This window comes from Eulemur rufifrons, chromosome 17 (assembly GCF_041146395.1).
Source record: "Eulemur rufifrons isolate Redbay chromosome 17, OSU_ERuf_1, whole genome shotgun sequence".
Lineage (NCBI taxonomy): Eukaryota > Metazoa > Chordata > Mammalia > Primates > Lemuridae > Eulemur > Eulemur rufifrons.
The window spans coordinates 91052644-91076723 of record NC_090999.1 but is presented as its reverse complement, the minus strand read 5'-3'; the positions used below and the strand labels follow the sequence as shown (position 1 = coordinate 91076723).

The 24080-nt window shown below is 41.1% G+C and overlaps 1 protein-coding gene across 4 annotated transcripts in view; it reads right to left on the bottom strand.

Moving 5' to 3' along the window:
- The window catches only part of GRAMD2B (GRAM domain containing 2B), a 117036-nt gene extending 93270 nt beyond the window's left edge, over positions 1–23766 (bottom strand). For 2 of the 4 annotated variants that reach the window (XM_069492129.1, XM_069492131.1), the window contains exon 1: positions 10550–10770. In XM_069492129.1, the coding sequence (XP_069348230.1) occupies positions 10550–10674 (125 nt within the window). In that variant the 5' untranslated portion in view covers positions 10675–10770. Of the gene's footprint in view, positions 1–10404; positions 10452–10549; positions 10771–23591 lie in introns of those variants that run through there. The other 2 variants (XM_069492130.1, XM_069492134.1) reach the window with 2 other exon arrangements.
- Between the last annotated feature and the right edge of the window lie 314 nt (positions 23767–24080).

Sequence of the window (24080 nt, the reverse complement as noted above, 5' to 3'; positions counted from 1 at the left end):
GAAGTTGGAGAACTAATATTTTGAGTATGCAGATGAAGAACTCTCTTCTCGTGTTTTTATTGTTATTTTACCAGGGAAGAAACTAAGGTCAGAGACATTTAAAACCAAGCCAAAGCACAAACTCTCAAATTCCTGAGAATAGAACATTGTTTAAACTTTTAAACCAGTAGCAACGTTGGAAAATGTTTCATTTTGACCTGAGACAGAACTAGACCATTTGACCTTGTCTTTTTTATTTTGTTTGGAGATAATCTATTTTGTTTTTTCAGAGGAGCTATAATTTTGAATAACCCATTTAGCTCAGTATTGGTGTTTTTTCCCTTCCTGTTTTCCCTTTCCGTGTTTCTGTAAGGCCATCGTGTTATAATATGAACCTCAGCCATGTGAAAGAACTGAAATAGCTTCACAGCTGTTTGACTTCAAGTTTGGCTCTTAAAGTCCTTATGGTTTCTACATGTATTCAAATACATAAAAGTAAATGATTTCCCTTTTAGCTTCATATACCTTTTCTTCCCCCTGTGCTTGGCTCTCACTGTGTTATAAGAGAATGTGTGGTGATGCTAAAACAAATGGAAAAAAAAACCTTAGAATTTGACATGGGGTTGTATGGATAATGACTACTGACTGTGTTTCTATAGCAACAATTCACTTACCTTGTAGCTATAATAGCACTTCTTCAGTGCCTCCTACTTGCTGGCCACCATAATTATCCATACTTAATCCTCAAAATAGTCCAGCAAGGTAGGTGTTATTAGCCCCATCTTACAAACGAGAAAATGGAGCTTAGAACGATTAGGTAGAAACTGGGCTAAGGTGATATAGTAAGTGGCAGAGTTGTGACTCAAATACAGATCTGAGTAGCTCCAAGGCTAACACCTGTCGCCAGATACCGCCTTTCAGATTAGAAATATCCAGTAGCTTTTGTGGTGGCCAGCCCCCAGGATGGTCCCCAATCATTCCCCGCCCCCCCTTGATATCCTCAGTCTTGAATTTTCCTGTCCACATTGAATACACAGGGCTGACCTGTGTACCCAAAAGATACTGCAGAAATATAATGGGGTGTGACTTCTGAGACCCAGTCATAAAAGACACTGTGGCTTTCACAGTGCTCTCTCACGAGTTGCTTGCTCTGGGGGAAGCCAGCTGCCATGTTGGGAGGACACTCAAGCAGCCCTGTATTCAAATGGGGAGGAACCGGGGCCCTCCCGCAGACAACCAGCACTAACCCACCAGGGGTGTGAGTGAGTCACCTTGGAAACACATCCTCTTTGGAAGACTGCAGCCTTAGCTGGTGTTTGACTGCAACCTGATGAGAGTCCCTAAGCCAGAACTACCTGGCTAATTTGCTCCCAAATTCAGAATCTACAGATACTGTGTGAGATAATAAATGCTTATTGTTTAAGAGGCTAAGATTTGGCATTATGTGCTGTGAAGCAATTGACAACTCATACAGCTTTTTGTCAGCCATTCTTACTCAGTTTGGAACGTGCTTCCTTCGTGATTTCATGCTCATGTCAATGACTGACTTGGAATTTGGATTTGCCTTTGAACGTTGGGCAGCATGGAATCACGTGAGGGTCAGTGGGCAGAGCTTGGGTAGACACATGCTGCACAGCTACACATGAGAAATGAGTGTCTTTTGTTCCCAAAGTACAGCATGTTGCAAGAGTCACTGCTAACTTTGCTTCTACATCAACTGGATACAACCTCTGAAAAGAAAACAAATAGGATGATATTATTTCTGGAGAGCGTTTTGTTTTGTTTATAGCTTGGGACATGATTAAGCTTTGGAGTTTCATATTTACTCTTTGAGGAAGGTGTGCCTGGTCTCCCTCGTTTCCTCTGAGCCCCCTCCCTCTCTCTGCCCCGGAGATCCAGCATCCTTTCAGCACCTAGAAATGCCTTTTCTCCTCCACGGAGAATAGCAGATGCTATTTCTTCAATGAGGGATTCTTCTTTTTCTTCTTCCTCTCTTTCAGTCACCCCCTTTGCCTAACGTTCAGATCTCATCTCCTGCTTCATTTCTTCCGGGACTGCTTTGCCCCCTGGCTCCATCTGCCTTCTGCTCTGCACCCCCAAATGCAAGACACTCAGAACCCTTTTTTTTTTTTTTTTGAGACAGAGTCTCACTCTGTCGCCCGGGCTAGAGTGCCGTGGCGTCAGCCTAGCTCACAGCAACCTCAAACTCCTGGGCTCAAGCAATCCTCCTGCCTCAGCCTCCCGAGTAGCTGGGACTACAGGCATGCTCGACTATGCCCGGCTAATTTTTCTATATATGTTTTTAGTTGTCCATATAATTTATTCTATTTTTAGTAGAGATGGGGTCTCACTCTTGCTCAGGCTGGTCTCGAACTCCTGAGCTCAAACGATCCACCTGCCTCTGCCTCCCGGAGTGCTAGGATTACAGGCGTGAGCCACCGTGCCCGGCCAAGACACACTCAGAACTCTCTTTAATGGCTGTCTTCCTCTGATGGCAGCCAGCGTAAGAACTCCGGCCACACTTGCGTTTTTCACCTCTGGCTCTCTAGTGCCTCATTACACAATACATACTTGTTGATTAAATATTATTTGAGGAGACTATTATTCCAGGCAGAGGGAAAACAAGAGCAGATGCATGAAGATATTAATATGAAAGTATGTGGCATGCATGATGGATTATTAAATAAAATAAAACAAATATAAGTAAAATTTAATAAATTTTTAAATTTAATAAATAAACAATGTTTTCTTAAAGTAAATGCTTATCTCTTTCATATGTAGTTTAATTCAATTTTACAGTAATTAAATTTGTTTTAAAACTTAATTCAATGTGAAATTAAGCTAAAATTAAATTTACATTTAAATTTATGGAGTTAGAAATTTTAGCCTATATTGCTCCTTGCAGCCTTTTTGTTGTGTAAGTTTTCCTTCTCTTTACCCAGTTGCAAGGATAAAATATTTGGGACCACACAGAGTCAAATACCAATTCAGATCTCATACTGTCCCTGGGGAGCCGTGAAAAGGTCCTGGATTATGAGTCAGAAGGTCTGAGGTGCCAGTGACGTTGCCACTAGCTGTTCTCCCTGCATTGTACATGTTAATGACTTGTGTGTTCTCAATGTTCCGCTGAGCTTCAGCCTTACTGGGGTGCAGTCAGCAGCACCCTGAGCAAGGCTCAGCCTTTCTTGTTGACTAAGGGGACTCCTCATTCATCCCTCCCCCTCCCCCCAATATTTGTTTACCAATGCAACATTTATCGTGGTCTACTTTGTGCCAAGGACTGTGCTGAGTGATTGGTTAGAAAAAAAGACACAGTGAGGAAGGAGGCAAACATAACAAGTAGAGTTTACTGTGTGATGAATGCTATACTAGAAGTAACCAAAAGGCGTAATGTGAGCACAGAAAAAGGGAGACTGGTGCGAGGGTAGGCTTTCTGAAGGTAGCGATACCTGGTCCAGTTTTGAAGGACAGCTCAGAATTTACTCTGCCAGAGTGTTGGAGGCAAAGAAGATGGTGCAAAGGCCCTGAATTAGTGCACATGCGTGGAGTGTGGACTTCCTGGGGCATAGGGAAAGGCGAGAGATGAGACTTGGGGAAGCTGACCAGGATCCAGAGTGTTCTCCTTAGAGGCTAAATAACAGCCCTGGGAGAGCGATGAATATACTTGTACTACTTCACCTTTCCTGCTTCCAGGTTTATTTCCCCTCCACGCTGGAGCATGTTTGGAGTGAGGCCTGTTCATGGCACATTATTTTGCCCCTGTGGGGCTATTAGAAGGACTAAAATAAAAACTTTGGCAGCTGTTAGTTTTTTATATTAGGGAATGTTTATTTTATTGCTCTACGCATTTGAAATGTGCAGTTTATTTTGAGATCTAAGTGTTGCAACATGAGGATGAACAGGAAACATGCTCTGGGAAATTACAGTTTGGAGAGTTAGGCTAACAATTTAATTTTCAAAGTTCATGTGCATTGTTTGACTTCTGTATTAGCTTGGGTCTGTGTCAGTCACCAACAGCAATTTTAGCCCCTGGAAGTAGAGCTGGGTCTTCAGCCATTTGTTTATTTAACAAAAACCTCTTCTCAAATGTGGGTTTCTTCTATGTGCTAGGTGTCAGGGATAGAGAGGAAAGGATGTACTTATAGCCTCCAGGAGCTCTAGGTAAGTAAATATGCCATCATTGCTCTGGGGATCTCCCTCATTGTCCTACAACACCACAGCTAGCGTTAGAACATTTGCTGTGTGCCAAGCACTCTATATATGATCTCATTCAATACAATCCCCTGATTATTCCTATTTTTCAGTTGAAGAAAGTAAGGCACAGTGAGAATGCAGTTAGTAAGGTGACAAAACCAGCTGTGCACCAGGCAGGCCTCCCTATGCAAAGCATCCTCATACGGAGGTTATATAAAGCATTCCGTAAGTGTTCAATAAAGTTATCCATTATCGTGGTTTCTTTACCACTCCTCAAAGGCACATAGAGCAAATAACTGTTGTCTTTTTACAGACAAGTTTAACTGAATCTCTCGGAATTACCTCATGAGTCAGTGCAGAATTGGGAATCCCAGGTAAGTCTCTTTAACCTTCTCTTTCAAACAGTACCAGGCCCACTTCTGAAACTACTGTCCCCTCTGAGGCTTTAAAAATCACCTGGGTGAGATAAAGAAACGGAATTAAATGACCCTTGAAAATGGAGTTGATTTTTGGAAATAGCCCAGATACTTTGAAGTCAAGCCAGGTGAAGAAATTGGTCCATGAAGTTGGACAATGCCATTTTGGTCATGTATCTGGTTATGCATTTACTATCTGAACTAATTTTGCCATACAGGGATAACAGAAAACTTTTCTTTTTCTGTTACTTGCTTTCTTCATCTAATCAATGTAGAGAATAACTTTAATCCATCTACCATAGTGAAAGGCCACTGTGATTTATAAGGTCATGCCTGTAAAAAGTTCCCATGAGTAAGCCACTGTGCAAATAGAAAAGATGATTATTTTTACTGCTTGGCTATATATAAGAGCTCATTCATCATTTAAGTGATTCTTGGCAGGGCTTCCCAATTTGCCCTCATGTAGCTCCAGGCTAGATCTTCTACACAGTTACACAGGAAGCAACTCCTAGAACCTTCAATTCAATTACACTTGCCTGGTTTTGTTTTTGTTAAACACAAAGGCTAAACAAATAATAAAAAAAATAAAGATGAAGGGATATAAATAAACAGGATTGATATTTTTATCTGTCAAAAAATAAAAAAGTTTTGGCTGGGTGAGGTGGCTCACGCCTGTAATCCTAGCACTCTGGGAGGCAGAGGCAGGTGGATCGTTTGAGCTCAGGAGTTTGAGACTAGCCTGAGAAAGAACGAGACCCTGTGTCTCTACTAAAAATAGAAAGAAATTATATGGACAACTAAAAATATATATAGAAAAAATTAGCCGGGCATGGTGGTGCATGCCTGTAGTCCCAGTACTCAGGAGGCTGAGGCAGGAGGATTGCTTGAGCCCAGGAGTTTGAGGTTGCTGTGAGCTGGGCTGACGCCACGGCACTCTAGCCCGGGCAACAGAGAGAGACTCTGTCTCAAAAAAAAAAAAAAAAAGAAAAGAAAGTTTTAATGAAAGTGGGGACTTTAAGTTGAATTCATCCAAAATAAATTTCCATGAGGTCTTAAAATTTTATTTAAAAAGTGACTCAAGAACAGAAACATAGACCAATGGATCCGAAGAGAGAACCCAGATATCAAACCATCCTCATATAGCCATCTGATCTTTGACAAAGCAAACAAAAACATACACTGGGGAAAAGAATCCCTATTCAATAAATGGTGCTGGTAAAATTGGATAGCCACATGTAGAAGGCTGAAACAGGATCTGCACCTCTCAACTCTCACAAAAATCAACTCATGGTGGATAACAGACATAAAACTAAGGCATTAAACCATAAGAGTTCTAGAAGAAAATGTTAGAAAAACTCTTATAGACATTGGCCTAAGCAAAGAATTTATGAAGAGGACCCCCAAAAGCAATCACAGCAACAACAAAAATAAATAAATGGGACCTGATCCAATTAAAAAGCTTCTGCACAGCTGAGAGAACAATCATTAGAGCAAACAGACAACCTACAGAATGGGAGAAAATATTTTCATGCTATATATCCAATATAGGGCTGATAACTAAAATCTGTAAAGAACTCAAGCAAATCAGCAAGAAAAAATCGAACAATCCCATTAAAAAGTGAGCAAAAGACATGAACAGAAACTTTTCAAAAGAAGACAGACTAATTGCCAAGAAACATATGAAAAAATTCTCAACATCTCTAATCATCAGGGAAATGCAAATCAAAACCACAGTGAGATATTACTTAACTCCAGTGAGAATGGCTTTTATCAAAAAGTCCCAAAACAACAAATATTGGCATGGATGTGGAGAGATAGGAACACTCATACCCTGCTGGTGGGACTACAAACTATTAATAGTACAACCTCTAAGGAAAGTAGTATGGAGATTCCTCAAAGAACTAAAAGTAGACCTACCATTTGATCCAGCAATTCACCACTGGATATTTACCCAGAGGAAAAAAAGGCATTCTATTAAAAAGATACCTGCACTCAAATGTTTATAGCAGCACAATTCACAATTGCAAAGATGTGGAAACAACTCAAGTGCCCATCAGTCCATGAGTGGATTAATAAAATGTGGTATATGTATACCATGCAATACTACTCAGCCATAAAAAAAAATGGTGAACCTAATACCTCTTGTACTAACCTGGATGGGACTGGAGACCATTCTTCTAAGTGATGTATCTCAAGAATGGAAGAACAAACACCACAGGTACTCACCATTAAATTGGATCTAATCGATCAACACTTATGTACACATAGGGAAATAACATTCATTGGAAATGAAGCAGCAACATGGATGGAATGGAGGCCATTATCTTAAATGAAACAATTCAGACATAGAAAGACAAATACAGCATGTTCTCACTGACAAGTGGGAGCTAAATAATGTGTACACATGGAAGCAGAGTGTGCAATGATGGACAATGGAGACTCGGGGGGTGGGGGTGGGAGGAGGTGGATGAAGGGTGGTGCTTGGTGGGTACAATGTGATTGCTCCAGTGATGGATGCACTGAAGGCCCTGACTTCACCACTCTGCAATAAATTAATATCAATGTAGCAAAACTGCACTTATACCCCATGAATATATACCAAAAAAAGGAAAAAAATAAAAATATATTTATAATAGGAAAAGTGTAAAGTACTTAACAATAAATCTAACAAATAATGTGTAAGATTTTTGTGTAGAATATTCTAAAATTTTATCAAAAGACATTAAAGACCTTAATAAATGGAGAAACATACCATGTTTATGAATGGGTTTTTTAACCCCACAAAGATGTCAAATTTCCTCAAATTGAGCAATAGATTCAATGCAAGTTCAGTTAAAAAAAACTTTTTACTCAAGGACCTGATTCTAAAATTTAAATGGAAGAAAAAAAGGTCCAGAGTAGTCAAACACCTCTAACTACATAAGGAGTCTTGTCATGCCAGATTTTTCATTGAAAAGCAGTAGTAACGAAGACAGTGACATACGACAAAGCCGGCATTACAGCTTTGTGAGGAAAGGACAGACTATTCAGTACATAATATGGAACGATTTATTATCTATATAAAAAATTAGAATGATGTCTTGATTCACACCAGGAATGGAAATAAATTCTAAACACATAAAGAACCCTAGTTTGAAAGGAAAACGTACTTTTAGAAGAATATAGATAAGAGCATTCATATGACCTCAGGGTAGGGAAGGTTTTCAAGTCACAGAAAGCACAAATCATTAAGAAAATAATTAATAAATTGATAATTTAAAAGAAAAACTCAGACATAATAGAGCATGTAACCTGACAAGCCATATGCTGGAATAAAACATTTGCAACACCTGTAACTAACGAAAGATCAGTGTCTGGAATATTTTAGAAAAACTATCTCAAAAGAAGAAAAAGATAGTGATCTCCCTCCCCAACGGGCTATAAATTCATAAGCAGGCATTTTACAGAAGAAGAAACAAGAATGACCAGTAAATATGTTGAAAAGATGCTCCTCCTGTTAGCTTAATGCATATAAAAACCACATTGAGATGCCATTTCACACCTTCCAGATTGGAAGAATTTAAAGTCAGACAATTCCAAGGTTGTTGAGGCAGCAGAATAACTGCTAGTGGTAAATGGCTCAGAACTTTGAAACAGAACCTGACATTAACAGGGGAAGTTAATCACGTTCATAATCTATATTGAGCAATTCCTCTCCTAGGTAGGTGCCTTAAAACACTCTTGCACAAGCGCACCAGGGCCACCGGCAAGAGGTAGCATTGCTCGAACGAGCACAACACTGGAAATCACCCCAGCTTGTTCTAAACCCTCAGTGGCTTCTTGTCATCTGCTCCTCTCTCTGATGTCACGGGGGCCGCTCGCCCCAGGCTGCTGGAGACTCCAACTCTTTCCCGCCTCAGCTCAACATGCTCCTTCCCAATCTTTTCATGGTTGGCCCGTTTTCATCCTCTCAGCCTCAGTGTCACTTCCTTGGAGAGTCCTTTACTTGCTATCCCATCTAAATTAGTTTTCCCTATCTTGGCTTTGATTTGAATATTACAGGCCCAGCACGCTTCCATTTTTTTGGCCTATCTTCGACATTAGACTAATAACTTCCATGACAGCAGGTCTAAGTCTGTCTCGCTCATGACTGTATCTCTTGTGCCTGCCCCACCCCATAGCCTGGTATATAACAGTTACTCAATAAACCTTTGTTGAATTGAGTGATTGAATAAAAACACTGCATAACTTATATCTGTGACTATTTGAAGTAGTTTGTTGATCTGTGAGTATATTTTATTAGCTCTAGTTCATGGAAAGGATAATGGGATACCAAAGCAAACACATAAATTCTTGATAGTTATTTAGAAGGTAAAGGGAAGTGTTTACCTGGTCTTATTTTTGACCTCAAAAACTTAACCAACATATGCTTGAATGCTTCTACAAATTATTTTCAATGGTTTTATACATAATACATTAAACAAATCCTTCAACTACATTAAATAAATCCTTCAGTGCTCAAACTATGAGCATTTGGAGATATGCCAAGTGTTTTTAGTATGGTTCCAATACACTTTTTAAAAAAAACACTTATAGATGCTAATACAGAGATATAATGTTGAATATTCAAATATGCAGGATACACAGATCTGGGCTCTTTTTGAAAGAGGATTGAACTTACGTTGGTGCAGGCTTTTATTTTATTTTTACTTATTTATCTATAATTATAAAAATTATATTTATTCACATTATACTTTATGTATTTTGTATTTGTTTTAATACGTTTTAATTTAATTTTACTTTTCCTGGTTAGAGCTTGAGGTTCAAAGAAGAGTTTGCATGACAGTCTACTTAAGAGATGAATTAAGCAGACAAAGCAATTCAAGAGACACTTGAAGTTCACCAAAATATAAAAATAATGCAAGAGTTTACATTTTGAATAATGGAATTGTACTTTTGCTCAAACAACCACTAATGCAAGTAAGATAGATTCATTTTAATGATGGATAGAAAAAATTAAGCTAACTTGAAAATAGATGTATTAAGCAACAATTTGCATACGTTCAGTCTCTTGGTCTCTAAAATTTCTTTTCAAAATTATTTGTTTTCATAACCTGACATTCTAATATGTGAATGTCATTAAGTAAAACAGAATTTCTTTGTTTTCTATGTAATTTTTGAAAGCTATAATTTAAACCACTTTTTTTGAGTAAATGATTTAAAATGATTTTTAAAATAAATGATCATGTTTAACCCTTGGCTTTCTGAATATGGTGCTATCAAAAAGTAAAGTCTGCGTGTGCAGGTTATTCTGTTGGCTTCACCTGAAAAGTTTACATGAATGTTACATTAAAGCTGACATACAAGTTGAATGAAAAACTTTTTGTTTTCATTTCCACTTATATTTAATTTCTACACTTTATAAGTTGCTAGAGAATTATTATGAGACACAATGAATAAAGAGTTAATAAATAAAATTTCATTAAGAACACATAGTTATCAGAGTGATGCTGCTGCAGACAGTAATGTTTAAAGGGTACGTTCTGAATCTGGCCAAAGCTGCCACAAATCCCTATGCGGTAAATACTTGAACCAGAGCACAGCTAGTACTATTTTAATATTTAATTTACAAAGGCAAAAAGAAGGCAATTATCTTGATATTTTAATAATTACTATTTTAATAACAACCCAGGTAATTTTCATACCAAAGTATATTTTTGGTTCAACTATTTGGCTTCACTCTCTATGAACCTGACAGTAAGTCAAGAGTTGAGTTATCCCTTTAATAGCGATAATAATTTTGTTGGCTCAGAAGATCATATTTCCTGTTACTTACCCACTTCCAATCCACTGGCTGGGATGCTTCTCCCTTGGCAGATTGCTACCTCAGGAAATGAGTAAGGAGCTCTCTGAGGGTCACGGGTTGGGTAGCCAAGGTCGCCAGGGGACAGACAGGATGGCCGGGCCCAGGCGGTACCCACCTGAGAAACACCCAGCCGGGGCTGTCCGTGGAGCTGTGTGTGGCCTCCACCCGGGCCTTCCTTGGGCTGTCCGGACTCTCAAACCGGAACACCGTGTCGCTGGAAGACAGCCTCTTCTTCACCATTGTGCGCTTGTCGATTGCCAAGTCCAAGAAATAAGCTCAAAGAGTCATTTCCGAATCTCCCAAGTAATATAAAAATCTCTGTGTTTCAGCTTTGCACAATTCTCACAGTGCAGGAAACTTTCTTCACATGACTCCTAATCTAGCTGAGGTTTTTTTTTTTTTTTTTTTTTTAAAGCCAGTTAATGAGTAACATATCAGTATGACACAGGGTGGTTTTCATCCTACCCATATTTGCTCTAAAGGAGAAATAAACATGTTTGGAAAATTCAGCTTTTAGTTTACTAGTTGGAACACTACTAAATCTGGGAATTTATGCAGGAAACTCTATGGAAGAGTAGACACTGAAACAAAACAAAACAAAACAACGAGGTGCAGAGACTGGCAGCAAACACCTGAGCCTGACCAACAGGGTGAGGAACGTGGGTCTGCTTTATGCCTTTATGGGTACAGGAAACAGCCAGCTGGCTTCGTGTGTCGCAGCCAAGGTTTGGCAAGATGTACAGGAGGTTTAAGGCTGCACTCCTTGTTCCTTGGGACCTGAAGGGTCCTGGGATTTTTATGGAAGTGATATTACAAAGTCAAGGGAGTCTCAACATTTAGTTTGTATGTTTTGCTGGTTACAGAAGGCTGTGACCTGTACCAAAACAAGGGCAACAAATACAGACCAACATTAGGTGGTGGGAGCCCGAGCTCCATCTCAGTTGCTTGCTGGTTGGGCCCCACAGCGATCCTAGCCCTGCTCTGCTCGAGACCTGCCGTGCCTGTCCCATGGGATGAGAATGAAATTACCCGGGAGAATATGCTATGCAGATTTGCTGTGTATTATTATTATCTAGATACACATTTTACTTAAAACACAGCAAGTTCAGACAATGAATGTCTTTATGTGACAAATGCTCATGCGCAGGGAAAACATCAGCGTCCCTCCACCAATGTCACAGCAGCAGTAAAGGGTTTGTTCCACGGGAACTATGCTCTCTCTCCTCCTCCTTGTGATTAGTCAGTGACGTCAGACAATGGCTGGCTTAAGAGAGGTACACAGATTGGGATTGTGGAAGAGAGCAAAGTTTCCTGGGAAATCAAACCAAACCTTTAGCCTTGGCCTCGTTAGCATTTTGCTCTAACCAACCGATAACCAGGCAGGGACAGGTCTGTACTGCTCCATGGGCAGTGCTGACTCTAAGCACACTTTTGAAATTAGAACTTTGAAATTAGAAAAAGAGTGTCTTTCAGTGGGATTTTTCTGCTGCCTAATAGGGTGGCCAACTTATCCTGGTTTGCCTAGGATTTTCCCGATTTTAGCACTGAACGTCCTGAACCCTAGGGAAACCCTTAGAGCTGGGCAAACTGTACCGGGGTCACCCTAATGCCGACTGCCTCATGCTACAATTCTGAGGGCGCCCTGCCCCCAGCTTCTGTCCTTCTCCTTCTTTGACAGAGCATAATCTGTATTTCTCTTTCCCTCTTATTTCTACACTGCAATTGGGTTGGAAAGACGTTAAATAAGCTAAGTTATATTAATGTGTTCAATTAAACCAATCACCACACTCCATACAGTAGCACAACCTGCTGGTAGTTTCTGCTCCTTGTAAAAAGAAAAGTCTAATGAGCACAGATATTAGTAACCAATGAAATATAGCATGTTACTCTCTCTCATGCAGGTTTGGATTTTAACCGGGGCAATGCTTAACTGTGAACAAAACATCTCTAAAGGAGGAAATTCCAGTGTTAGCAGTCAGTCTTTACGCATGTTTTCTCATAGGTAAGCTTTCCTAGTACTTGCTCAATCAACAAATATCTATTTATTAGCTAGCTGCAGTGAGTGATACCAAAAATTTTAAGAAATGGGTCCTTGCTTCAGTGATGTAGCTGGGAAGAGACAACGTGCATAACTGAAAAGTTAACTAAAAACATAAGAGGTGGGGCAGAATGGCAGTAAATCGGGCCAGTATTTCTTGAGTCTCTGTCCTAGCTAATATCTTTTGAATCTATTTATCATCTCAACTATGTAACTTCATATATAACATCTCATTTAATCCTTGCCCAAATTACATTTTTATAAACAAACAAACTATATCTTAAAAAGGTTAAGCAACTTGGCCATAATCCAATAGTAAGAATGTGGTCATGCTGGAATTCATCCATTCAACAAACATTTATCGAGTATTTACATTTAAGAGGAAGCAAGACCATTTGAGACCAGGCTGACTGAGGAAAGTGAAATGGAAAAGGTGGGGTTTGAGCCGAGTTTCACCTAGGGGACATTGGAAAGGGAAGGGAACAGTGTTCATGAGCATGTAAACGGGCAGGGGCCGGGTGCGTGCGGGAGTGGAGAGTTCGTGCTGCTGATGTACAGGGATAGGTTTGAACGTGTACATGGGGGCTGACTTGTGAAGGATGCAGTGGTGCGAATGCCAGTGTGGCCAGTTCAAACTTCCTCCTGTTGGTGATGGACATAAAATGGTGAAAGGTTGGCTTGATGCCATGTGAACGGTGCTTGGGGAGCAGACGGAGAGGAGTCGGACCCAGCCCTGCCGGCGTCTGGGTGACCCGGTTGTTGCATTTTGGCCGCGACCCGCCAGCCTGTGGGAAGTGCTCTGGAGTAGTTAGAACAGCATTGACTGAGCTCTTGCGTAAGAGGCCGAGTTAATTCCTTACCGTAAGAAATTGTGTCAAAGATGAGATGAGATTTGCTGAAGTCTAGAGCACGGTCACAAACTCAAATGCCTTCAGGAGCCAGAGAGGTCAATAAAACCCCGAGGCGGGGACAGAAATCAGCAGTGTGGAAGAAAACTGGACCGCTTGTGCCCTCCGAGGGGCATCTGCGTCTGATCCGCGGCAGGTGCGGGGGGAGGCGGCGGCCTGAACCTCCCAGGGCTGGAGTCCCCCGGGCCTGCCCTGGGGATGTCACTGCTTGACATGAGCTGCCTTTGACAAATTGGACAAAATTAGTAAGCAGTTATGTTGGCCTTTATGTTCAGATGGGAATAAGGTTTTGATGGCGTTCGGAGGAAATGTGAATTCGCACTGCTTTAATTTTGGGATTAATGGCAGTCGGCTGCCGTGCAGTGGCGACGTCTGACCGCCCGACCTCCTCAACTGTCTGGATGTGGCCTCTGCCCAGGGCGCTCCCAGCCTGCGCCACAGCTCTCATTTGCGGTGTGGAAATTGAAACAAAGATCAGGTGATCGAAGATAAGCACATGGAGTAGGACGTTCATGTAAATACAGCTATCAAAGGAGCATGCACGCTGGCCAAAATGAGTAATATATGATAATAACCAGAATACCACTAAAATAAAGGTAGCAGAGACCATTTTGTATCCTTTCATGGAAATTGAGATTAACAAATAAAACTGGCCGGGCGCGGTGGCTCACGCCTGTAATCCTAGCACTCTGGGAGGCCGAGGCGGGAGGATCGTTTGGGCTCAGGAGTTCGAGACCAGCCTGAGCAAGAGCCAGACCCCGTCTCTACTAAAAAAAAAAAAAAAAAAAATAGAAAGAAATTATATGGACAGCTAAAAAATATATAGAAAAATTAGCCGGGCATGGTGGCACATGCCTGTAGTCCCAGCTATTCGGGAGGCTGAGGCAGGAGGATCGCTTGAGCCCAGGAGTTTGAGGTTGCTGTGAGCTAGGCTGATGCCAAGGCATTCTAGCCTGGGCAACAGAGTGAGACTCTGTCTCAAAAAATAAATAAATAAATGAAATAAAATAAAACCAAACAAGACAATAACTGACACTAGCAGGCAGTTTTAAGTAAGACCAGCAATGATTCAAATATCTCACTTTTATGATACGCTCTAATAAATCACGATATTGTATCTGATAAGGTGAGTTTGTAACAGAGAAAAGAGCAAGGAGTTTGGGCTCCCCCCACTTGGTAAGTCAGTTAACATCTCTAGACTTTACTTTTTTCTTCTACCAGTTAAAGAAATTTTAGGCCGGGCGCGGTGGCTCACGCCTGTAATCCTAGCACTCTGGGAGGCCGAGGTGGGCGGATCGTTTGAGCTCCGGAGTTCGAGACCAGCCTGAGCAAGAGCGAGACCCCACCTCTACTAAAAAAATAGAAAGAAATTATATGGACAGCTAAAAATATATATAGAAAAAATTAGCCGGGCATGGTGGCGCATGCCTGTAGTCCCAGCTACTTGGGAGGCTGAGACAGGAGGATCTCTTGAGCTCAGGAGTTTGAGGTTGCTGTGAGCTAGGCTGACGCCACGGCACTCACTCTAGCCTGGGCAACAGAGTGAAACTCTGTCTCAAAAAAAAAAAAAAAAAAGAAAGAAATTTTAGGCTGGATGTGGCCTGCTGACATGTTCTGTTTGGCCTTTAATAAGTTTTATAAGTAGCCGGGCGCGGTGGCTCACGCCTGTAATCCTAGCACTCTGGGAGGCTGAGGTGGGCGGATCGTTTGAGCTCCGGAGTTCGAGACCAGCCTGGGCAAGAGCGAGACCCCATCTCTACTAAAAATAGAAAGAAATTATATGGACAGCTAAAAATATATATAGAAAAAAATTAGCCGGGCATGGTGGTGCATGCCTGTAGTCCCAGCTACTCGGGAGGCTGAGACAGGAGGATCGCTTGAGCTCAGGAGTTTGAGGTTGCTGTGAGCTAGGCTGACGCCACGGCACTCTAGCCTGGGCAACAGAGTGAGACTCTGTCTCAAAAAAAAAAAAAAAAATAAGTTTTATAAGTAGAACTTTATAAGTAGAAATGTCTTATACGTTGCATGTAAAACATGGTTATCTGGTCTTGCTTGAGAATCTGGCAGATCCTGGCGATCCTGGCTGGTGTTAAGTACCAGTGCCCCTCGTGGCGCGCGGACCCGGCGGGCTGCCGCAGTCTCCCGCCCTCCTCGCTGGGCACTCTGCCTGCTTTGCTTCACCCGTTCCCACAACCCGCATTGGAGTTTGAAATCCTTGGTGGAGATGATGTTGGAAGTCTTCTCAAGCTCAAGTTTTCCTTGCTTAAACCCTACCAATTGAAGTTTGACTATAAGAAGTTTTTATTTCTTCAATGAAACAAGGTCTATAGTTCAAAGAATATAGTCTTGTGTAATGATGATAATCTTTGGTTATTGTATTCAACCATTCTGAAGTCGACCCACAAGAAACTAATATGGCTACTGGTGCTATGCTAGATAGGAGGTGGAGAATTCATGCCTGTATATCCCCTCTCTTCCTTCTTCTTCTCCTCCTCCTCGTCCTCCCCTTTCTTCTACAGGGATGGGATTTGGATATTAAGGTGCAAGACCAAACCAAAACACCAAATAAACAGAGCTTCAAAACTGAGCTTTCCAGAGGCATGGAATATACATTTTCATTTATAAATAAACTAGATTTCCCCTACAAATAAGCAAAGTTAGGAATATTTGTGCCTTAAGATTTATTTGGTGGATTATGCTGTGGTCAGGCTAGTATTAATCAAGTTAGCTTGTGTACTCTAAGCACACACTGCACTTGAGTAAAGAAGCCTTGGTCTGATAAAGTCACCTGGAGTTTCAGACTTCACCATATATGGAAAACTGGTGTGTGGTATAGAGTGAATATGCCCACATTCCTGGGGTGGGCTGTGTGATTTTATGGTTTAGAGTATGGGCTTGGGGTTAGGTTGCCTGGGTTGCAAGGGAGACTCTATTATTTCCTTGCAGTTACTTTAGAAAGGTACTTAACCTCTTCAAACCTTTGTGAAAATGGGAATAACAACAGTATCTGCCTCAAAAGGCTGTTGTGAAGACTTGATGATATATAGTACATGTAAAGTTCAAGTATAAAGCCTGTGTTCAGAAAATGCTATTGATGGTGATGAAGATTATGATTTTGCAGCTGGTCATATTTTCACTAATGTTGAGTGGAGTATTAATATAACTGAAAGGTATGACTTGCTTTTCTCAATGGTGTCAGCTGTGTGTCTGCATGTGGTTTGTGGAAGACCTAATCCCAGAGGGAGAGTGAGTGTTAAGAATCTGGGCCCATGGAATGTTGACATTGGTGACAATGGCCCAGCCAAGTAGCCTGGAATATTCCAGTCTAATTTTTGGACTATCTGCTCCATATCTAAAGTCCCTTCCTCTCTTCTCAAACTCCTTCATTCTGTGGTTTCTATGATAAAAAGGAGAGGAGGCTAATTTCTTCCCCAAAGTTATGAACCCTGCTCTGAGAGGATGCAGAGAAAAGATATAGGTCACCCTTGACAGCAAACTATTACAATCTGTAGCAAGTCATGACTTTAGGGGGAGTTTTACCCCTAGAAAGCTTAGAAAATTGGTCTTGCAGGTCCAATAAACATGATAAGATCAGACAAGGCAAACTTTCTTTTTGTGTACTTGGTCTTTGTGATATGAGGGTATGAAATTTGAAAACTTAAGTTCCTGTTCTAGCCCTGGCTCTAATTTTAACTGCTTCATTATATTTGCGTAAATTTATAAATTGAGTTGACATAGTTGATTTTAAACATCTTGTTTGTAAAAATTTCTGTTGATTTATTGATATATCCTAGTCCCCACAGATAATCAAAATTAATATTTTATCCTCATCAAAATTATGTTTTATACTCTAAAGGATTGTTAAAATCATTTGATAATTCTGAAAGTATATCCAATATTTACTAAATGTTTTCGTTGTTTTCAAGAGGCCTTACCATTCAAAGTGAGGCACAAACACACGTCTTCTCTGTTCCCTCCCAGCAGCGGGAGCGCCAGAGGCCAGAGGACTTAAAACAGAATCAAAGCTATGTTTGGAGAATTCCGAGAAACAGATTTGAGGAAGATTTGTTTGGGAGTAAACATACCACTGGCCAAGATGTTTTTGAGATTAGTCTAGAAACTAGATGATAGGTGATGAGATTTTAGAGCCAATAGGGACCTTAGAATTCATCTACTTAAGATAATTCATGTTATGGATACATCATTTGTGTCTAGAAGGGACAGACGACCTACCCAAAGTCACATGAATAATTAATTAGTGACAGAGCTAGGGCTGCCTCCTGACTCACCCTTCACTCCTGACCTGGGAATCTGGGTCCTCCTCACCTTGTGCTGCTGCGTGGAATCCCTCCCCCATGCGAGGCATGAGAGAATGGAAACACAGCAGGAACTTCCCCCAGCAACAGCCCGTCTGTGGTTTAATATTGTCTTTATAGAGGACAAGAGAGGGAAATGATCACACAACCTACAGTCTTTCATTTTCCACTGCTGTTGTGTGAAGTGATGCACATACATACATACATGTAACACACACACACATTTTACTCTCAGGCGTTAGCTTTCTTAGGCTCTGTCATTAATTATAATACTTAAACATCTTCCCGATTCTCTGAATTTCAGGGATTTCCTCTCCATATTTTGGAACTGGATTTCAGGCCCAGCACATATTTTGTTAAAAAAATGCAGACTCTTTCTGTTTGAATTCTTACTGTGCCACTTAATTGCTGAGGGACTTGAAAATCTCTAGGACTGGTAGGCTTTAGTTTCCTAATCTGTAAAATGGGAATAATAGTACCTATCAAATGGGTTTGTTAAGAAAGTAAATTAGCTAATGTTTGTAAAGACTTTGAATATTGCCTGGAACATAATAAGTATTCAACAAATTTTTATATTTATTTTGACCAATATTTATAATGATTTTTACTGACTTCTTTTTGTTTTTTATACTTTTTAAAAATTTCAGCATGTTATGGGGGTACAAAAGTTTAGGTTACGTATATTGCCCTTGCCCCCCCCCCCCCCCCCCCCCCGTCAGAGCTTCAAGTGTATCCATCCCTAGACAGTGCGCATTGCGCTCATTATGTATGTATTCATCCATCCCCTCCCCCCCCACATCTGCCCGACACCCGATTAATGTTATTCCTAAATGTGCTTTTAGGTGATGATCTTTACTGACATTTATAATAAAAGCACAGGGTCTTATTTAAAGTAACCGATTATCTGTTTTTGGAGGTTTTTTTTCCCAAACAGCTTTATTGAGATATAATTCACATAACACAAAGTTCACCTGTTTAAAGTGTATAATTCAGTGGCTTTTGGGACATTTACAGAGTTGTGCAACCATCACCATCGTCTAATCTTAGAACATTTTCATCATTCTCCAAAGAAACATTGTACCCAAGAGCAGTCACTCCCCGTCCCTCTTATTTCCACTGTGCCCTAGGCAACCACACGTCCTACCGACTTACTTTCTCTGAGACATTTCTTATCTCATATATATAGAGAGAGAAAGTACCTCTTCTGGACATTTCATATTATAAATAGGACCATACTATATGTGATCTTTTGTGACTGGCTTCTTTTACTTAGCATAACGTTTTCAAAGTTCATCCATTTAGCGTGTATCAGCACTTCATTCTATTTTATGACCAGATAATATTCCATTGTATGGATATGTCACATTTCATTTGTCTATTATTCAGTCGATGGATATTTGGATTGTTTCTACTTTTTGGCTATTATAAATAATGCTGCTGTGGACGTTTGTGTGTAAGTTTTTGCCTGGACATGTGTTTTCAATTCTCTTGATTACATATCTAGGGGTAAAATCGCCATATTTAACATTTTGAGAAACTGTCAAACTGGTTTCTAAAATGGTTATAACACTTTATGTTCTGATCAGTAATAGATGAAGGTTCCAATTCCTCTTGCCAACAATTTTTGTTTTCTTTTTGATTATAGCCATTCAAGTGGGTGTAAAGTGGTGTTTCACTGTGGTTTTGATTCACATTTTCCTAATAACTAAGGATGTTGAACATCTTTTCATGTCCTTACCGGCCATTTATATATCCTCTTTGGAGGAAAATCTATTCAAATTCTTTGCCCATTTTAGAATTGGTTGTCTTTTTATGATTGAGTTGTGTCCTTTATATATTTTGGATATGAGTTCCTTAAGACATATGATTGGCAAATACGTTCTACCATTCCATAGGTTGACTCTTTGCTTTCCTATGGTGTCCTTTGAAGTATCAAAGCTTTTCATTTTGATAAAGTCCAACTTAGTAATCTTCTCTTTTATCACTTGTGATTTTGGTGTTGTACCTAAGAAATCATTGCCTAACCCAGGGTCATGAAGATTTATTTGCATATCTTCTTCTAAGAATTTTATAGTTTTAGCTCTTTTTTTTTTTTTTTTTTGAGACAGAGTCTCGCTTTGTTGCCCTGGCTAGAGTGAGTGCCGTGGTGTCAGCCTAGCTCACAGCAACCTCAAACTCCTGGGCTTAAGCGATCCTACCGCCTCAGCCTCCCAAGTAGCTGGGACTACAGGCATGTGCCACCATGCCTGGCTAATTTTTTCTATATATATTTTTAGTTGGCCAGATAATTTCTTTCTATTTTTAGTAGAGACGGAGTCTCGCTTTTGCTCAGGCTGGTCTCGAACTCCTGACCTTGAGCGATCCACCCGCCTCGGCCTCCCAGAGTGCTAGGATTACAGGTGTGAGCCACTGCGCCCGGCCAGTTTTAGCTCTTATGTAAGTATAATGTCTACGACTACTTTGAGTTAATTTTTGTGCATGTTGTGAGGTGGGGGTCCAACTTCATGTTTTTGCGTGTTGTCCTGACCGTAGTGTTGAAAAGACTACTCTCTTCCCTTTGGATTGTCTTGACTCTTTCATTGAAAATTAATTAATCATAAATGTTAGGGTTTATTTCTGGATAACTATTTTTAACAATGTAAGTAGAAACTTATTCAAAATTGGTGAATTTGATCATCTCTGTCCCTTATGAAGACATTCTGTTTTTATTCTTTTTTATATATGACTACATAAGTCCAAGACCAGTACTATTGGTATTTCCCTTTAATCCTTCTTGATAATTCTGAACTCATACTTTTCTAGGTAGTTGTTTATTTCACCTGTTTGTAACAACGGTGATAACAAAGAACACTCATCATGATGATTCTCTACAAAATCTTCAGGCATTACGAAAGCATGAACTTAGATAAATAAGTGAAAGAGTCTTGTATACTAATGAGCATGTATGTTGCTGTTAATTATATACATGTCTTCAACTTAGCATTCATCCTGCAATATTTTAAAACAGTGAAATGCAGTGAGGCCAGATCAAATTCAGAACAGGTGACTGAGATGGTGCCTCCTGTGGTAGTTCGATCTTGAGAATTGAGCTCATAGGATCTTTAAAATGTGAGTCAAGTCGTACGCATGCAATTTATAGCAGAAGAAATGCATGTGGCTAATAAATGAAAAATATTCTTTACTAGTAATAAAAAAAAGAAGGAGATGACTCAAATTGGCAGAGTTTTTTCAGGTCACCACATTTGTGATGATGGTGGTAGGCTTCTTAACATGTTCATGGGCAATGCTGGGAATGATTCTGGAAGGAAGTTTTTTTTTTTTTTTTTTTTTTTTTGAGACAGATCTCACTCTATTGCCCGGGTTAGAGTGAGTGCCATGGCATCAGCCTAGCTCACAGCAACCTCAAACTTCTGGGCTCAAGCGATCCTCCTACCTCAGCCTCCCGAGTAGCTGGGACTACAGGGATGCACCACCATGCCCGGCTAATTTTTTTCATATATATTTTTAGTTGTCCATGTAATTTCTTTCTATTTTTAGTAGAGATGGGTTCTTGCTCTTGCTCAGGCTGGTCTCGAATGAACTCCTGACCTTGAGCTATCCTACTGCCTGGGCCTCGCAGAGTGCTAGGATTACAGGCGTGAGCCACCGCCCCGGCCTTGGAAGGAAGTTTTTACAGTCATTTTGCAGAGGAGGAGGCTGAAGCTCAGAGTGTCTAATGGACTGATCTCTTGTCTCATAGCTTGTGAATGTCAATATTGAGACTCAGACCCAGATGTGGATGCTCTCCAACTCCTCGATAGCCACGGTGAGCATGAAACCCACACAGGGAAGATGTCATTTCGAGATTTTTGGTAAACCAGAGTTTGAATTGGACATCTCCCCTATGCACCTGTGGAAACACTCCAGTGTGAGGTGGGGTTTGATGACTGGGCTGGGCCGTCATGGGAACTGCAGCGCTGTGCCCAGTTTCTCTGAGTTACCGTGTTTCGGTGTTTCTTGTGAGGTTTCAGGAAGGGAAAATGAGGAGCAGAGGGAATTGATATATTGTTAATTTCCATATGCCTGACACTTTACGTATAGAAGCTTATGGAATCCTCCTAAGAATGCCAGGAAATAGGTATGTTTTTCACCATTTGGAGATAAGAAAACTGAAACTCAAGAGAGATCGTCTCTTTTCCTAGTCTGCACTTCCAGTTAAGTGGCAGCAGAGCTGAGATTCAAATTCAGGTCTGTAAAATCCAAAGCCCTGTCTCTTTCCACTGTCACACACAGTCTCCCCAGAAGGGAAATAAAGTTCCTAATTTTCTCACCCATTTACATTTTATATTAGTTTCCCATTATGCCCCCCAGACAGCGCTTGTCTTCACAGTGTTCGTATGCACCCCTGGTGGTGCCTGGGAATGTCTTCTCCAGACAGTCTCTTTATTGCCTTAGGTGTGGACTGACTCCAATAACCCTCCAAAAGAATTCTTTATCCTTTGAAGATGGGATTCTTTTTTTTTTTTTTTTTTTTGAGACAGAGTCTCGCTCTGTTGCCCGGGCTAGAGTGAGTGCCGTGGCGTCAGTCTAGCTCACAGCAACCTCAAACTCCTGGGCTTAAGTGATCCTACTGCCTCAGCCTCCCGAGTAGCTGGGACTACAGGCATGCGCCTCCATGCCCGGCTAATTTTTTGTATATATATATTTTAGTTGTCCATATAATTTCTTTCTATTTTTAGTAGAGACGGGGTCTCGCTCTTGCTCAGGCTGGTCTCGAACTCCTGACCTCGAGCGATCCACCCGCCTCGGCCTCCCAGAGTGCTAGGATTACAGGCGTGAGCCACCGCGCCCGGCCTGAAGATGGGATTCTTTGAGAGATTTTAAAGCAATTATAGTTTGAATGATAGAGGAATTTTTTTTTTTTTTTTTTGGAGACAGAGTCTCACTCTGTTGCCCAGGCTAGAATCTGGTGGCCTGATCATAGCTCACAGCAACCTCACACTCCTGGGCTCAAGATATCCTCCTGCCTCAGCCTCCCGAGTAGCTGGGACTACAGGCATGCGCCACCATGCCCGGCTAATTTTTTCTATATATTTTTAGTTGTCCAGCTAATTTCTTTCTATTTTTTTAGTAGAGATGAGGTCTTGCTCTTGCTCAGGCTGGTTTTGAACTCCTGACCTCGAGCTATCCTACCGCCTCGGCCTCGCAGAGTGCTAGGATTACAGGCGTGAGCCACCGCGCCTGGCCTGATAGAGGAATTTTTAAACGAATTAAATATCTCTACACATATATTTGGTATTCTGCTAGTAATTTTACAAAATTTAAACTAGAGAACAAAGTAAAAGCCAAAAAACCAAAAACCTAACTATAGTGCCTACATACAAGGAACTCAAAGAAACCTAACCTAAAACCAAACTTCTCTTTCTAGATTAAAAGGAACTTTAAACCAACACTTACAGAGTTGCCAGCGCAAGTGTGACTTAGTGCGTGTGTATTTCAATCCCATTTTCCCTTAAGTGAGATGGGAAGTACTGAGTTCTCCTGAACAAATTGTCCAGACTGCTACAATGCCTTCCGAGCCTCTCCTAGCACTGCTTGGGTCCCTCTGTGCTTGAATTCCTTCCTCAGCTGGAGTGACATGAAAAACCTCAAAGTCTGCCAGTTCTTCTAGGCCAACAAACCTATAAGCAAAATGTGCTTGTGTCAGAGCTCCAGAGTACATGGAAGTATGTGGGTTTGTTCTTGCTTTTGCTCAAGCTCCTGATGGTAGGCCAGGAAAATGCCCACATTTGGCAACCAGAGCCATTCTCCACGTGGAGACACTCTGTCCTTGAGATACCAACAGACCTTTCACATAGCAGAGAGGTAATACTCCACTCCTGGCTGTTTTTTCCAGGTCTGAGACCCATCACTTACAATTCCAGGTCTGGGTCCACTGGCTTCACTTCCCTGCCCTGGATCACGCTCTTCCAGGGCGAGCGCTGTGCTTGAAACGTCTGCTGGGTGCTCCTCTTTGCCGACGGGGCCTGCTGTCGTCCCCACATCTTCCGGAGGCCAGCTGCTCCTCATGAGGCTCTGGAGAGTACCAGGAAGGAACTTGTGTTTACTCCAGACCTGGCCAGTGACGGCCCCTTCGGCCACGTGGCCTGCTCTGCCTTCGCGCTTGCTGTGTCAGCTTTCTCCTTCAGAGTCTGCTCAGAAACATCCTGTGTGACTCCTAAGATAATATTACCCTCTCGCCTCAAGAGCTTCATCTTATCTTGTTGTTGACTTGGGGTCACACTCACTGACCCTTTCACTCACAATGACCCGTGTCTTACTGCAATCCTGATGTCTCTCCTCACCTTAGGAGACAGTGAGCATTTGCAACCTCAAAGGTTCCACCCTGATCCACCCTAGATGGTC